The sequence below is a fragment of the Schistocerca nitens genome, chromosome 1 (genome assembly GCF_023898315.1).
Source record: "Schistocerca nitens isolate TAMUIC-IGC-003100 chromosome 1, iqSchNite1.1, whole genome shotgun sequence".
Classification (NCBI taxonomy): Eukaryota; Metazoa; Arthropoda; class Insecta; order Orthoptera; family Acrididae; genus Schistocerca; species Schistocerca nitens.
The window spans coordinates 949,828,108-949,846,285 of NC_064614.1; the positions used below are offsets into that span (position 1 = coordinate 949,828,108).

General features: G+C 38.2%; 1 protein-coding gene across 2 annotated transcripts in view; it reads left to right on the forward strand.

Annotated features, from left to right (window-relative positions):
• The window catches only part of LOC126194579 (PAS domain-containing serine/threonine-protein kinase), a 246,348-nt gene that overhangs the window by 48,004 nt on the left and 180,166 nt on the right, over window positions 1–18,178 (forward strand). For both annotated transcript variants that reach the window (XM_049932777.1, XM_049932776.1), the window contains exon 7: window positions 94–210. In XM_049932777.1, the coding sequence (XP_049788734.1) occupies window positions 94–210 (117 nt within the window). The remainder of the gene's footprint in view (window positions 1–93; window positions 211–18,178) is intronic.

Here is an 18,178-nt window from a genome sequence, read left to right on the forward strand (position 1 = left end):
TCCCTTCTTTTAATGGAAACAATTTTTTTGGTCTTTTTGTTGGTGTTGTGAAAATTTCAATTTTAGTTGCTATGTAACTTTTCATTTCTTTAGGTTGAAATGGTGACAAAGGATGAGAGAATTGTGCCAGTATCATTGTGGCTGAGGAAACTAGAAACTGATGCTAGATGCCTGGCTGTAGCTGAACCTGTAGAACGGAGAGTAGCAAATGTAAGTTGCCTTCTATACATATTATAAATTAAAGTCCCCTGATGCATTTTTCTGCCTGTACGCAAAGACTAATCTCAGGATATACTGTTGGGATTTTGACACAGTTTTCAATAATAGATAAACAAGGTAACGAGGAAGGTTTGTATATATAATTTATTATCACTTTACCAGACAAGCTGTCCAGCCATTGATAATTAGTGTTTCTGTGCAAAGCTAGAGAGGGTTGCTACTTAAATAATTTTATAGCTACTACAGATTTCATGATATACACTGATGCACATGATTGCTGCCAGTATTTCTTCCTGTCTCTGAACGCCCCACACATTGAAAACTTGGCATGATGCATCACAACTAAAAGTGAGGATGGTTTCAGTTGCCTGAGACTGTGTGTGTGTGTGTGTGTGTGTGTGTGTGTGTGTGTGTGTGTGTGTGTGTGCGTGCGTGCGTGCGTGCGTGCGTGCGTGCGTGTGTTGTTGACAAAGGCCATTCGCTGAAAGCTTTAAGTGTGAAAATCTTTTTATTGTGCCTATCTGTGACTCAGCGACTCCACTAAATGGTGAGTGGCAGCATTCTTTCTTATAATATTGTTACAGTCCATCCTGGATTTTCCATTGTTTGAAAGTGAGGGTAAATATTTTCAGTGGATGATTGGATCCATCACCAGTATTTGCCACCTTATTGGAATGGTGGATCGTAGTCACAAGCCATAGCGTGTCTGTGCCTACTTGTCAATATCTGAGGCTAGAAAATTTTTCTGTTTGTACCATATTGCTGCAAGTGTCATGCAGTCTCAGCCACTGACATTTCAACTGCAATGATGCGATGCAAACAGCCGGGAACATTTTGATTTGATAGTAGCTTGTCTTTCTGAGCAAATCATATATTTTGTTATACCATAATGCACAGTTCCATGTTAGAGCACTTTGTGACAATAAAAATGTCAGCTCATTTGAAATATTTGTTCTGAAGTATGTAAAAACTATAATTATCTCTGAAACGAATAAGAAGTTGAATCATATTTGTTGATCTTGGTTATATCTTGATTACCAGAAATTTTCACTTTGTTACTGAAGAGCATAACATCATTGTTTTAGTAATACATTGTAGCAAGTATATATTTTTTGTTAATAATTTAAGCCTCAAACTATTATAAATTGCATGAAAATTGATTGAAATTTTATTCCTTTCAATAATTATTAATGGTAGTGATATTTATGACACTACTTGGGTGCAGAGACAGTAGTTAGTCTGAATGATATATGTTTCTTACGATGTTCTTTTTTTAATTAACTTTGTTGTTGTCATATTCTGCTCCTTCAAGTACATTTTCACAAAGGCATGTGGTATACTCTACTGTTGAATGTAGAATTACTTATTCAACCTAAACATACTTTAAATTTGGATCTAATGACCAATAAACATGGAGATTCCTCCATATCTGTTGTATTCTATCAGTGTGCATTGATTTTGTGTTGTTCTCATGCCAAGTGTTCAATGTACATAAAGATGTGTATGTAATTGTGGGACACTGGTATTAATGGTGCAACTACTGAAGTTACATGGACAGTCTCTTTGTAGTCTATAATGAGTAAAATAAAATTGCTGATTGGTTGCACCAAACATCACTTAAAGGATATGACTCACCACAAAATGTTTCTGATGAATAGACATGTTAGTCAGTATTGAGTACAACAATGCAGCTGACACCAATTACCATGCACTGTTAAACTTTTCAGAAATTTGGATCACTTGTGAAAATTTAAAACATGACCACACTAGCAAAATCATTATGGAGTATTGTGGTTTATGCAAATCTTCATTAGCAATAATATTGTCTTACTTGAACTACTGAAGACAGTTTGCCTCAGTTAGAAACAAGCAATGATTATTATTGCTTTTCGACAGGCCTCTGTCCTCAGCCCCTGTTTCATTGTGATCATCAATGATTTGCCTCTTTGTGTACCACAGTCTCTAATCTATAATTCTGATGATACAGCTTCACTTACTTTACATCACAATGTACCATCTCTTGATAAGATTATGTAGGACACACTCTACTCTGCATAATCAGTGCCAAAAATGCAAAAAGTTCTGCTAGATTTGTCAGCAGATAAATGTGTGTAACCTTTTATGAATTCATATTGATGCCAAACTGTATTAGAACAACATTTAGGAGTTATTCATAATTAACCTCTGATTGGCAACTAAAATAAAAGATAGAGGACTGTGAGAACGCAGGATATGCTGGAGGAACCATTCTCATCTGCGTAGTTCGGAGAAGTATGAGTTGGTGGATGGTACAGATGCTGTACTGCGTCGATCAAAGTGCGATGAACCATGGGATGGAGGATTGGTACTAGGACTAGGAATGGGACAGGGATGGGCAAGGATATTCTGTAGGCTGGATGGGCAATGGAACACTACTTTGGGTGACGTGTGTAGGATTGTGAGTGGAATATCCCTCATCTCAGGGCACAACGAGGGATAGTCAAAGTCCTGGTGAAGTTTGTGGTTGAGCTTTTCAAGGTGAGAATGATACTGAGTGATCAGAGAGGTGCAGGTTGGTGGCTGGTTAACAGGTTTACGGTGTCAGAGGAGCAAATGACACGAAGATTTGTTTATGGACTAGCTGTATAGGATATTGTCTAACTGTTAGCCAATCGCTCATGTTATTCACAATCTTGTATGAACATGTGTGTCTCTTAACGATCATGTGTGTCAGTTTGCGATTGAACTAATTTAAATGCTGGTGTGCCCTCTGCTTCTCCTTTTTTAAAATGTCTGACTTCCCTTCTAACTTCCTACATAGCTCTCTATACTTCAAAACTCTTCTATCATAAGTTTTTACATTCTTATTTTAAATCTTTTCTGACTATGGTTTCAGTCAGTCCGCCTGCCTCCTGAGCGTCCAACCATGAATTCCTGCTCATTCTGCCTTCACAAATTCCAAAAACTCTTTGTCTTTACGAAACTCCAATGACTCACTCTCTTCCAAAAATGTTGTCTAGCATGTGCTAATGGGCATACCATCAAAATAGGCATCTCAGGCTGTCATCCATCCTACTGCAAGAAATTTCATGTTTTCCAGTACTATCAGTCCCTCACCTTTCCCAGTCTGGTCCTTCATAATCATAAAATACAAACTGTAACCATACTTGACAGCCTGTAATCTTTCTGGAAAATCCTTTTACTCTGTGACCACAATTTCCTGAAGGCCATCATGCAATAGAAAGTCTTGCCCTTTAACAGTTGGAACAGCTTTCCCAGCACCATCTGAGGAAGCTATTACAGCTACTCCTGTCTTTTTGTCAGCATGGGGCTACCTGTGACAAAGAAAAAGCCTACCACTGATAAACCCCCCCCCCCCCCCCAAAAAAAAAAAAAAAAAAAAAAAAAAAGTTCACGATGCTTAAATAAATGTAAACATCTGAAATGGGCATCTTGGAATGTCAATGTCGAAAGATAAATGCCTATAAAATAGGTGCGGTATCCTAATAAGTCAACAATGAACAGACATGAATTATTCAGTAATATTAATATGAGAAAGAATAGTATAACAAAATATAGCAATGAAAGGGCAATCCCAGTTGACAAGCAATTAGGAGTAACTTCGCTTTTATTAGCCATATGCAGGTCATTAGTGTTGGAAACTTAGTGTGTTAATATGCCCAAAAACTGTTAGCAAACTTTTAATGTGTGTCCAAAAATACTGATCACATAGGCACATGTTGTTTCTGTAACACTAAAATTAAGCCATCAATCCTTCATTCATTTTAAAAATTTTGAAAGTATGGAGAGTTTGAACTTAGCATATATTGGCTGTTTTACACAGAGGTCAAACTGGAAAAATACAAACAGAGTGGCAAATTATCAGACGGATAATGTTCAGTACATATGCCTGTTGGTAGTACAGTACTGAGACTATTTTGTTCAGCATCTATACTGTTAGTGATTCTAGCCCTCAGGAGCTCAGCATTCATTTGCTAGGTATGGGCTTGTCGACTCTGGGATTCTTCAGCCGGGTACTGGTAAGCACTGCCAGTGCGCGCTTCGTGGCATGTGCATGCATTTTAACCGTTCTTGTCGTGTTTTTTAGCTACAGGTCTCGGGAGTAGACGGGGAATGTCTGCTCCAGTTTTATAGGGCTTTCATGCATTCATGGTTAGACTATGGTTGCACATTGTGGATCAACGAGGCCTTCTTATCTGAAGATCGTTGATGGTATCTACCATGTGGCGATTAGACTGGCGGCCATGGGTGCTTTTAGGATGAGTGCCGTACCCAGTCTCTGTGCTGAAGCTGGTGAACCACCACTTACTATCCGACGACAACTCCTCAGGGTGCGTCAGGTATATAAGTTACTCACAGCTCCGAATTTGCCTGCATACACTAGTGTTACTCGTCTGCCCTTGGAACATGTTTTCTCCAATGGTCCATGAATAGAAAGGCCATTTGGGATCTGCATGCGTCATGTGCTGCAGTGACTTGTGTGGAGCAAGTACACACCAAATCAAGGGTTTTAGCAGTCTGCCACCCTGGTTACTGTTAGGCCCAGAATAATTGCAGATACAGTGCAGTACAGGAGATGTTGCACTCCTGTATGTGTTTTTAAAACATTATTTATGGACATTTTAAGTGTGTGTCGCAACTTTACAGCTGTCTGTACAGAAGTGTTGAAATGGAGTGTTCCGTTGGTTGCTCTGTTGGTTTCCCTGATTGTGTCCTCAAGGTATGACTGCCTCAACACTTTACTGAATTTGTTGCAGAATTAAACACAGGCACTGGAGCAGGTGAGACCTGATTTGAGTACTAAATTCCAATTCTCTGAGTGCCCTTCACTCTCTACTGTGCTTGTATCTAGCAGATAAAAATAGTACAGAATATCCAGGACACCCTCCTCCAACTATAACGGCTAGGGAAGGACGTGCCTTTCTGCTGGGTGCCAGGGTGTGGTATTACGGGGTATGAAAGGGCACCTGTATGTAGCAGCTAAGGAGGCATGTCGCTATCCCCATACATTTTACCTCCTCACTGTTGAGGTACAGAGTCTTTTGTCGATGGGATGTTGAGTGGCTGAAAGTGACAGACAATAAGCTCCGTCTAGTAAAGTGCATAATGTGGCTGTGGCGTACCTCCTTCCAGCCATGTCAGTGGGACGAGGTCCTCCTTACTTGTCTTCGCTTAGGCCACAACCCTGAGATGCATAGCTTCTTGCTCCGACAAGAGGACTCTCGAATATGTGGTGCTTGTGGTGTACAGATCACTGTGGGCCACATTTTATTAGACTGCATTTTATTTTCAGACCAGAGGGTAGCAGCAGATTTGCTGACAGATCTGCATTCTATTTTAAGAGATTTTTCAGCGAATGTGGTTAGAGTTTTAAAATTTTGTGAATTGTCCGACAGGCGATCTTAATGTTTCGCAGGGTGACTGGCTCAACACACTTTTAATAAGTGGTCAGCTGGTCATCTTTGCCAGTGCTGTTGTTTTAGTTCCTCTGTCGTTTTTGTGTTTTAATCCCTGGTATGCACCTTTCACCCTTTTGTCTTAAGATTCTATACGATAGAGTGATTGTGTTAGTGAATGCGAGTGAAGTGGAAGTGATTGCATGAGTGAATGAGAGTGAAATGGAAGTGGTTGCATGAGTGTCGTTTTGTAGGTTTCATTGTCACTGTGTGCAACGATTTCAGTGTTTTTGTCCACATTATTTTCTTTTCAGATGTGTCAAGGTGCTGATAACTTCTCCATTTAGCACCCACAAAGTCGAAACACGCACTCAATGATTCTGGTATTGGCAATACGACAATAGTTGGTTTCATACATATTAAAATTAATATTGAACATAAAGTTGTCATCCACCCACTTTTTGGTGGGATGTCCCAGAATTTGAAGTTGTCCAGTATCCTGAGTAAAGGGACTTCGGACACATTTTTATCCTGCCTTGTGCCAAACTTGCAAATATGTGAACGAAGAGGGAGAATGACTTGTGAATTTCCTCTCCCTATCACTGTACACGATTCAAAATACACATTTGCCTGTTAAATTAGGTATTACTGTGTAGTTAAGTTATGAGCACATTCACATCCTGTTTGAGTATTTTAGAACTAAAAGGGATTGGTGTTGGGAAAGATCTTTTCTCCTTCTTCTAACATTAAACATCATTTGTCATGTTTGTTTGGAAGAAGAAGGTCAAGAGATAAGGCTTTCAACAAAGATGACAGAAAACAACTTCACAGCAAAGTGTGTGATTTGTCCCACCATATTTTCGATAAAATTTTAAGGAAGAAAGCTTTAGTGGATCATCAGAAGATACAAAAACACATTCTCAACAGCAATGTCATAAAAATAAAACAATTGTAACTCTTGAAGACGATGCCACGATACTTGCTGAAGCTGCATTTTTTATCACAGTGTAAAACATGGCCTTAGCTACAAGTGATTGGCCTGCCAAATATAATTACATCATTCCTTTTTTCCAGACAGTAATGTCGTGTCTAAAATTTCATAAGAGGCCCATACAGTCAAGATGTAGTCATAGTTGAGCTTCAGAGAGCCTTTTACTTTTCTCTGTCTTCTTATGTTTCAATCTGAGGAAATATAAAAATCTTACTTTATGCAATTCAGTACTTTGATGTTAGCCAGAAGATACACCAGAGATTGCTGGATTTTTATGAAGACTCCAAAGACCCAGACATTTTCCATGCAATAAAGAACATTAGAGAAGCTAATGACTTGAATCAAGTAATTGCGTACAGTGCTGACAATGCTCCAGTGAACTGTAGCAAACACATTTCAGTTTTTGTCCTACTGAATAATGAAAATACATCCATTTATAGAGCTAACTGCAACTATTAATTCATAAATAATACTGTAAAACATGGTCTTAAAACATTTCATTGTGGTTTAGAGGCATTACTGCTTAAAATCAACACTGAATATGGTTCCTCTGCATCAAATGTTCAGTCAGTGAGAGAATTTTCAGTTTGTGGAGCTGGAGCTTAAGGAAATAGTACAACATCTTCGTAGAAGATGGCTCCCACTATTTCCTGCAGTTGACAGAGTTGTATACTGCTGGTCTGCTGCCAAGTCATAATTCATTTTGTAAGGTGAGGAAAATTTATAAAGATTGACGTGGATGTTTGCGACATGAAGTGAAGAAACTTAACGTTCATGTCATGAAAGCTATCTTCATTTTCTGCAGCATATTCTGTCCTATTTGAAACTACTGTTAGAAAACTGGAAAACAGCTCAACCACGTCTGTTGAGTAGGTCAGAATAATAAGGGACCTTAAGAGCAAGCTAGAGAGCAGGAAACAATATAAATTTTTACAAAAGAAAGTTCGTGAAATACTGGAAGAAATATCAAAATCAAAATTGTGGAGGTTAAGTTTTGAAACTAATGCACAGTCTTTTTGTCGCGCTGCATTGATGATTTTATCCTAATGTTATGACTTTTCTGATAACAAAGAGTTCAATCTGCTTAAAAGTTTTTCACATAATGAAAAAGATGATTTTTGTCTGCAATGGCAGTGTTTTTTAAATTTTAACAACAAATTATACCCCAATCTGAACGAAGATAAGTTACACAATGAATTCTGTGATTTCCGGAATGCATATGCTGGACTTGATAAAATTAAAGCAGGAGACCAGATTTGGGAAGACTTCTTAAAGATCGCAGTTGACTTTCCCATTCCCAATTTCTTAGGCTTATATCATACAAGTTTTCATTTTCTACCAGTAACTCATTTGCTGAAAGAATCTTCAGTATGATGAAGAACCAGTGGTCAGATTATAGAAATAGGATGTCCATGACGTTACTGGGGGGGGGGGGGGGGGGAAGGAACTTTAAGTGAAAATGAACTTCTGAAAGTTGCAGTGAATTCTTGAATTTTTTGAAAAAGGGGGAATGGAATGACAGTGACAAACTACTGAAAGCAGCGAAGAGCAGTATAAAATATGCATTCAAAAACACAGAATGGTAATCAAGTTACTGTTAGATATTTCCTTCAAGGTTTTTTAGTGTCTCTCTCTCTCTCTCTCTCTCTCTCTCTCTCTCTCTTTTCTTTTCTTTTCTTTTCTTTTCTTTTCTTTTTCTCCTCTTTCTTGACCTTAAATAGAACTTAATACATTGCTTTAAATGTTCATTTAAAAATTCATTTTATGTTTAAATGGCAAATCCATACATTACAAATAAGAATGAAAAGGTGGCGGCTTTCATTTTTATTTTTGTGTTAACACACTATTAAAAGTAAATTGTTATGGGTATATTTTCTTCATTCAGTATAATTGAGAAGTTGTCCAGTTCAGGGCATCTTGGAAAGTGACATTCCTAACTGAATGTTTTAGGGTCCTTTAACTTTCGTGCAATATTTATACCATTGCAGATGATAGGCACGAATTGTATGTTGTTAGCACTGTATGAAGTGACCAAAATTGCTCAGACATGACAGCAGAGCTCGCTAAAACTTCTGTAGACTGTCTGGCCAATAACAAGGAGTAGTCACGTAGTGAACAGAGCGTCAGTGGAATATCCAGATTGCAATCCGGGTGGAAATCGATGAGAACATCGTGCTCTCTCTTCCATGAATTTTTTACGCAGGCTGGATTGAAACGAATTGCATGCAGGATCTGGCTCGCGGGCTGCCAGTTTCCCACCCACGGTGTAAAGGAACAGAATCTGATAAAAGCATGGAATGAAATTTTTGTTTTGGTGGAAAGTTCTCTTCACATTGAAAATTACTTATGTTCGAAATGCTCAGTATGTTAAAAGAACTCGGTTGCCATGAATGTAAAGAAGACTTTCAAGAATGGATAAATGTTGATGGTGCAAATCCAGGGCACCAAATCGTGCAGGATAGCTAAATTGTAAATGTAGTCACTGATACAGCTGATGCCGTCACTATATCATCAACTAGTGGTCCAGAAAATGAAGATGACAATATACGAGCTATTTCTGAAGCATTTGTTTATTTAGATGCTGCCTTGAGATTGTTTGAAGTTCAAGATGAAAGCAACCAGTATCAGATACCTGTCTTGAAAAAAAATTGCTAGTTAACTGATCATAAGCAGGTAGGCTTGCTTAGAGGGGCCAAGATGAAGAATTTTTTTAAAGCATTAATTGTATACACATGTACTGTACATGCAAAATATGAATTGCATACTTTTGTTCACTAGGCTGTACAACAAATGTTCCTCTGTTACCTGCTTTTGTAATAGTAAGAGGTTTACATTTTTATAAATATGTGTAGGTTTTATTTGTAAAGTAAGATATGCAGTTTGATTATCTGAATTAACCGGTTTTCTGAATGCCCACATCCTCCAGTTATTTTGGATAATTAACACTTTACTTTAGTTGACTAATTACATTGCCGATGTCAGAGATGAAGTTGGTTGTGTGACAGTGTTTGTAATGTCTGTAGTCGTCCAAAGATAACATAGTATTTTTTATAAGTGAGATATGATACATAATTTAACTCACAAAATAAATGAAATTAAAGTACTACTTTAGTACAGAATTATAGTAAATAACTGCCACTTGTTATGAAATACATTTAAATTGCTACAGGAAATACAAATTCACATTTTAATCGGCACTTTTATGGGCGTACAGATAGACATGTTAGTTTTTCACTTTACATCTGTTGCTGCGTTCTTGCCATGTGTATGTAGTGACATAGCTGTAACACCATGAGTAGGGAACACTGCGTGGTGGATCTGTCAGTGTGATGTGATCCAAGTTACCTTTGTTTTTCTAATATGGTTGCCTTTTAGTTTTGTTCTCATGGTCTGGCTTCTCTGTACCATGGCCGTGCATGAACTTATTCCTCTTCACTTCGTATCCAGGCAGTACAATGCTGTAAGAGGGTGTCTCACTACTTCCAATTACTGAATGACAAACATGTATTCAAAAATCAGTAACTCATAAACTCTCACACATCGATCAAGGTGTCTGACCATATCGAACCCGACTCAATATTTAAGATCTACAATCTTCATTTGCCTTGACTGTTTACATTGTAGAATGTTGATTTTTTTCCTGAAGTACTCAGGGCACCTTCACAGGATGTCACCAAGGCAAAGATGCCAACATCCAGTAAGTGCTATTGCACTCACCACTCTTGCCCCTGCTATGTTACATCACTGCATACACACCATCTGCACAGGTCACAGGTTGGGGGGGGGGGGGGGGGTGCACAGTGGATTGTTCCCACTATATAAAATGTTCATAAGAGACACTTCCATCTTCCACTAATGTGAGCATCCTCAGTTTAGCACATGTCATTCTCACAAATAACCCATATTACTCTACACTTACACGTCTTGAAAAATATTTTTACCAATGTATTGTTAAATTTACAGATGTAGAAAGTATACTTTTGAAATTGTTCTGTAAGCTTAAAGAACAGGCAAGCAGAGTTGATAGTGTTTTGACTGCTTTGCCCAAATAACTAGAAGAATCCATGTTAATTAAATTTGTCTTGCTAATTTAATAAATTTCGCCAGTTTTTCTTCTATTCTACAAAAATTTCTAATTCTTCCAAGACCTTTAGCAAAGGGCCGTTACCAACATTGTGACTAATTTTCATTCTATCTTGACTCTCACCTAAAGCATGGTTAGTTTTCTTCAATTGCTCACCTGATGCTTTACAGTTGGAATTTAATTGTGAGTTCTTTATCACATGCTTTAAATGGTCTTCCACTTCGACCAGCATACATGCTCCGACAAGTTTGATCATTTTATATACTTCTCGACAGTTGCCACACAAACTTGAACATTTGTTGTACTGTGACCCCAGCTTCTGTATTTCATCATCAAATAATGGTGATGCCTTGTGCTTCAACCAGTTGTTGACAGCTTCCTTGTGCTCATCATCAAATATGGAATGCTGAGCAGCCAGTTACACCTTCATCTTGGAAAACAGATGAGTCACATGTGCCAAGTCTAGCATATGTGGAGGATGCTGAAAATCTCCAAGCAAATAAGTGAATTTTTCCTTAATTTGATTTGCAGTTTGTGGTTGCTCATAGGAGGAGGATTCCTTCGTTAATCATTCCACGTCGTTTCATTTTGGATTGACCTTCGGAGTTTTATAATAGTCTCATGATAAACCTGTGGTATCACAGTCTTCTTATGTGTTATTCCCGTGAAATCAGTTGTCAAACTTCCTTTATGATTCTAAAAAAGTGCAACCTTAATTTTACCATTTGACAGCATAGATATTATGCTACCACTGTGCACAAAACTTCTGTGATGATGTTAAAGAAGGTAGTCTTTGAAGTCTCTGGCACATCTCAAAAATGTTCAGAAATTGTAAACTGATGTCTCACATGCACAATTTCCTCAACATTTTGCACAAGTTCATCAGTCACATTGTCTTCCTGAACAACTTTCATCATGCACTTGTATGCAACCACACTGGACTCGCATTCGGGAGGACGACGGTTCAATCCCGTCTCCGGCCATCCTGATTTAGGTTTTCCGTGATTTCCCTAAATCGTTTCAGGCAAATGCCGGGATGGTTCCTTTGAAAGGGCACGGCCGATTTCCTTCCCCATCCTTCCCTAAACAGAGCTTGTGCTCCGTCTCTAATGACCTCGTTGTCGACGGGACGTTAAACACTACTAACCTAACTAACCTAACCTTGTATGCAACCAGCCTTGAAATTTCTGCACCACTCCCTCACAACACTCTGTCACAACCCATCCCATACACGTTACACAGTTGACAATGAACATACCTGCCAACTTTCCTGATTTCAGTGGGAGAGTCCTGATTTTCCACATTTTATTCCACCTCCTGATTATTCCATTATTTCTCTTAATTTTTACTAATTATTGTCCAACCTAAGATATTTGTTTTGAAAACTCGCTATTTCCGGTTCCCCCACCCCCACCCCTCAACCCCTCAGTGGTCAGAATTCGTTTGCTCTGTAGTCGGTGTTAAATCAGTTTACATATCAGAGGTTGTAGACATTGAGAAATCGCATACAACCTATATATCGTTAGTTATTTATCCTCTTCGTCTTCTTCCATTTTTGTTTTTATACCCAATATATAGCTATGTGATGTCAGAGGGAGAACGATTAAAGTCAGTTGTCTTGGGTTGATACAAAAATGAGCCCTGGCTTTTTGTTAATTTGTGTCTCAGATTGGCAGGTATGGATGAATCATGGCAGCATTGACACTTTCTGCATGCAGGAAGTGAATGACAGTAGGCTGCTCCAACTGGTGGGAGACAAAGCAGTACTGTCCATTTCAACCACTCACTGTTTGCACACTGACAAGTGTACCAGAGCACTAACTGACATGCTGTGAATTTCAGTCTCGTCCTCCAACCACAAAAGCACAATGAAGATAAAAGCATTTGTTTATTTGTAATCCACTGGGAGGTTAATTTAAGAATAATGCTCCATGTCAACCAAGTTTACCAAACAGATCTCACAAGGATAGGTCCTGAGCAGTACAAACGACTTTTTGAAACTATCTACACGGTGATGTAGGTTAAGATCCCAGGTATCACACACTGCAGCCATACACCCTCGTGGACCCTTGTTTATTTGTGCAATGGTGTCAAAAATGTATTTTTGTTAAGAGATTAGCATTTTTTCCATGCTAATCATCATACAAACATTTAAAACATAACATACAATACTTATTGCACAATGGACAAAATAAAACAGATGAAAATTTAAATGAAAGTCAGGTTTATAAGTAATGCGAAATGCAGGCAAAATGAGAAATAGATATAATGAACACAATAATGTGGAAAAAAACACAGTGTTATAAAACTAAAGAAATTTTAAAAACACATGAATAAAGGTTTCAAGTGGATAAAGAATGATAGGAAGAAAATGAGACAAATGAAGCAGTTGATAGTATGCTTAAAATTATGTGACAAAGGAATGGAATTAAAAATTACATTTAAACTAAACAACTGAATAAAAATAATGGTCGGAAATCTATCGTATAGATAGTTTCAAAAAGTTGATCACACTGCTGGGGAGCTCTTAAATAGTGGCATATAGGTGGGGGGACGAAAGTATGTAATGGAAACTGATTTATAATTGCTGTTTGCATAATTAAGAAAAAACTTAATTGAAATAATTTGTGAGGTACACATATTCTGGGTGAACTTCTAACTGGTACTAATATCAACAGACCTTCAATTTCAGTACATTTAAGATAAATATTCATTATTTAAAGTTATGTACTTCTTCTCATTAGTTCCATTGTGCATAGAGCTGATAATGACAATGACGATGCTGAATCGCCCCTCCATTGCTCACCCAAATTCCTCTTGTCTCCTTCGAACATCCTGATGCAAGATTCTCAGTGTGGGCTAAATGATGAACAGACAGATGTGATTAATCCATTATATGTTAATATACGGTTGGAATATTGTGTTTGAACAATACTGGCACAGCAGAGCTAGTCATTTGTCCACCCACTACACCTTATAGTGACAAACAGGTGAAGATACAGAAATTAATCAGTTGAAGAGCATCTTTCTTCTTTTTTTGTATGAAAGCATTATCTCTGGCACAAAGAAATTCATTAATTCACGTTTGGCTTTTCATGTACAAAAAGAAAAGAATGAAGAAAAAATAATATTATCTATTACAATTGCCCCCAACTGTGCACTGATGTCCTACGAAGGTGCACAGTCTGAGCTTATTTCCCTTTTTGAGGGTTGATAACCCTGGCTGGTATGGGTATACCCTTTTTCAGCCATTGGAGCTATCCTGTATGGTTATCAATTTGTGTTGGCATGTCAGCTTTTTTTTTTTTTTTAACATATACATACATAAGTTTTCTTTCATAACAAAGTGCTTGCTGTAACCGCATAGTCCCATTGTTGTCAGTCATTATCTGCACAGTGTTTAGCTTGCAAAGCATGCGCTTGCAGCTCAACATCCGTTACCGAACCAATTCATTTTCACATGTTTAGTACAGACCCAGAAAGCCCATGTCATGCGTTTACAGTAGCTTTCACTGCACAAATTTGCATAGCTTGTGTTCAGCAGCGTGATTATTTGTGAAATCTTAAATGCGGCGACAATAGCCCGCATCTCGTGGTCGTGCGGTAGCGTTCTCGCTTCCCACGCCCGGGTTCCCGGGTTCGATTCCCGGCGGGGTCAGGGATTTTCTCTGCCTCGTGATGGCTGGGTGTTGTGTGCTGTCCTTAGGTTAGTTAGGTTTAAGTAGTTCTAAGTTCTAGGGGACTTATGAATACAGCAGTTGAGTCCCATAGTGCTCAGAGCCATTTGAGCGGCGACAATTGGTTTCCATATCAGCGGCCCGAGGAATTTATATTCCAAAGAATTAAAGAAGTAAACAATAGTTGTTACAATAGATATCATGCGCCACTCAGATAACTACACATTGTCACTTCTTTCTAGCACTCTCCAGGAAGGATCTACACACTACAGGGTTGAGGAAATTCCATGGAAAGGCATTTATGTGCTCAGTTAAGTCTTGTTACTAGACTTAACTGTGATCTCAAAAACAAAATAGTTTGTTGTTTATAAACACAACTCAAATTTGACGATAGCAATCGTATCAAATACTTTTTCAGTGTTTAAAAGTGCAGCTCAATATTTACTTGTTTATGTTCATTGTATAAAGGATAACCATTTCATGTGCTGAGGTATACAGAGTTGTATCATCAGTATGTATGTTAACGTTCAATGAGCATGAAACATCTGCATAAGTAACAAACTTGCATAAAAATTTCAATGTAAATCAGGTGTGTGACGCTGTCATGGGTAGTCAACTCTCACAGTGATTTGGTTTCGACCCCTTGATTATTTGGTAGTGCTCAATCTTAATTCTGCATCATGATATGTGATGTACTGCAACTGTTTTCGTCTTCACATACTTTCATACGTATCGTAAACTTATAACTATATTTATCTTGCGGTGCGGCCCTTCTTATTTTTATATGGTACCTAACACTCTACAAGCATTTATCTTCCTTCACTTTAGGACATGTTGGTGCATTGTTCCCTGGAAGAAAAACTTAATACTAACTTAAAACTAAATCTTCATAGATAATAATAGAGCATATAGTGACTCTATGGCTACTAATACCTTTTTCATATATACAACCATGTATTCATTCACTTCATTGTGCAGTCGTGCTATCACAAAACTTATTGAATGTCATGTGTGCATCTCTCCTTACCTTATAAACCTGAAAGATAGTGCGTTATAGGTGTGGTGTGACCTCCTATTCAGTTTTCAACTTATACTGTACTTGCTTGTTTACCTGCAGCAAGTATTTTCTAGTCCATCAACTATAATTAGTGCATGTATTCTCAATACTTAATGTGTAAATATTACACATACATGGATATAATGTATATAGTATCATAACTTCAGTAAAAATCTCGTAGTTTAGGGTCCCTTACTGTGTATATAATCCTTTACCTTATGTTTATATGTGTGTATTGTGTAGATAGGTCTGTGTCCCTGTTTATGCAATACGCTTTACAAAGGCTAGTGCAGGCTGTAGCTCATAGGGTTTATTTGTTTGTTTTTGGTGCTCCAACACTCCCGGCTATATCTGTCCAGCACATGCTTGCAGTTTGTTAACTAGCTTGCTCCCCAATGTGCATGTGCTGCGTTGCTCTGATACCACTTACGTCGTGGCAAGTTATGGATTGCATTGTGTGCTACCGTGCATTTCAAAAATTCATTTCTTTGTTTACAACTGGGTCACATGCAAGGCAATGTGTTGTATTTAGAGTATTGTCATCTCTAGACACACACAATTCATCCTTGTTACATCCACTCATCTTAGCGTTTACACATTTGACATATAAGGAAAAAAAATTTCCTTATCAGCTATCAACATAAATTTTGGAATGTGATTTCCCAGCATCCCAAATTTAATATTATCATACAACTTATATCGTATACCTACCTTGATCGTATCTGATTAAGCAAGTGTGGAATGAGCTCGTGCCCGCACTCTCGTCCACGATCAGTGAATGTGGGCCTACCGCGACCAGTTAAAGTTTTCCGGTGTTGTGGTGGCATCGGTCTCTGGGTTAGGCATAACTTCTTCTATATGGACTGTTGGTGTTCGATTACGCCAATTGGTATCCTGTGAGGCTCTAGACTGAAATTCTCTTTGCCTTTGTGCATTATACGGCATATGTGCGTTACTTTGCTGGCCGAATTCTACTGTCTGTGGATTATTCGGCTGTCTGGTATTGTTTTGTTTGCCAAGCAATCTGCTGAGTATTGCCAGTAGCTTGTGTTTGTACATATTGCATAGGCTGGCCATACGCTACGTGCCTGTTGTAGTTGTTTTTGTTAAATTTTTGCCAATTTCTTTTATATCCGCCTTTGAATTTACGGCTGTCTCTATTGCCATTGTGATTACCTTAGCATTACCATAGGTCTGTGTCGGGTAAGGTTGCCATCCGTTTTGTACTACGAATCCGTTGTTTACTTGTTGATCCATAAATCTGTCGCGCTGTGTGCGTGTTAACAGATTTGGATTGTACTGGTCTCTCTTCGTATATCAAATCTATCGAGTCCAATACAGATAGGAAGTATTCGGTGTCATGTCCCGGAACGGTAATGAGTTTTTCCTTAATGTGGGCAGGAAGATGGCTCTTTAAAATTTTCAGCACGTCTACATGAGATACCAGCTTTGTCCAGTATTATTCAAATATTTTTCAAAATAGCCCTTTAAGCTTCCATGTTTGATATTGAATGGAGCTGAGTTGAATACTTCAAGTCTGAGCCTCTCTTGTACGGCCTTAGACCAGTATTTATCCAGAAAGGCTCTCAAATTATTCATAGTAGTGACATCATTCCGCCATGTCTGTAGCCGATAGCAGAACATCACCCTGCGTGTATCCAACAACAAATATAATTTTCTGCTTTGGTCCAGGTACGAGGTAAAAATTTCAAAATGCTCTGATAAAGACCGAGGGGTGTGTTCTTTTCCCATCAGAGGTAAATAGCAGACATTGTTGATGCCTAAGTAATCCCTCGTCTGCAAGTAATGTTGAAAAAATACGCTGCACTGTCAGTAACAGGTCTGTTTATGTTCGCTTGTGGTGTAGCCATGGCAACTGCATTTGCTTGACAGTTACAGGTGCCGGCAAATTTTGCTACATTCTGCAACCTTTGCTATTTTCCTCAAACAGGCTAGCTCCGTATTGTGGGTAACCAGTGAAAGTATCTAACTTTTCTAAAAGCATGGGTTTGTTTCCTGTTAAATATTGTTTTGGAATGTCAGTAGTTTTAGCAATGCTGCCTTGTAACCTTTCCTCTGTTTCCTTTAAACCTGAATTGATTTTAGCTAGAAATTGACTTCCTTTCTCTTTTAGAGCTGCTTCTACAGTATCTACATAAATTTTGCACTCTGACAGTACCTTTTTAGCAAGTGTGCTGCTCTTACCCAGCATCCCGGCTTCTCCTTTTTCAGTTATTTCCTTTACAACTGCACATCAGTTATTTCTCTATTTCTTGGCAAATTTTGACTCTAAACTTAACTGGTCTACTCTTAGACTTACCTTTTGTACTTCTGTAGGTAAGTTTGTGAATACACCTTGCAGCTCTCTGACTACATTCCTCACATTTTTTACTGACACGTCCTCTTGGGATTGTGTCTCCTAAATTTGAGAATATGCTTCACTGAGGTTTTGTAACTCGCCTGCAAGTTGTTCCTATTTATTGTCTACTGGTGATACTTTTTCCATTAACATATTTATATTGTGGGACATATCGGTAATTATTTTCTTGTTTAGTTGTTCACCTAGCTCTATCAACTTCCTAGCTAGTGTGTCCAATAATTCAGTGCATATACTGTTGACTGATATTATTCTTCGAAACGTTAAATTCCTGATTTTGGTGTTAAACTGTTGTCCTATACCTTTAAGTTGCTGTGTTATACTTTGATGAAATTTCTGTTGTTATGCAAACTGTTTTGTTACATGCAGGAGTTGTC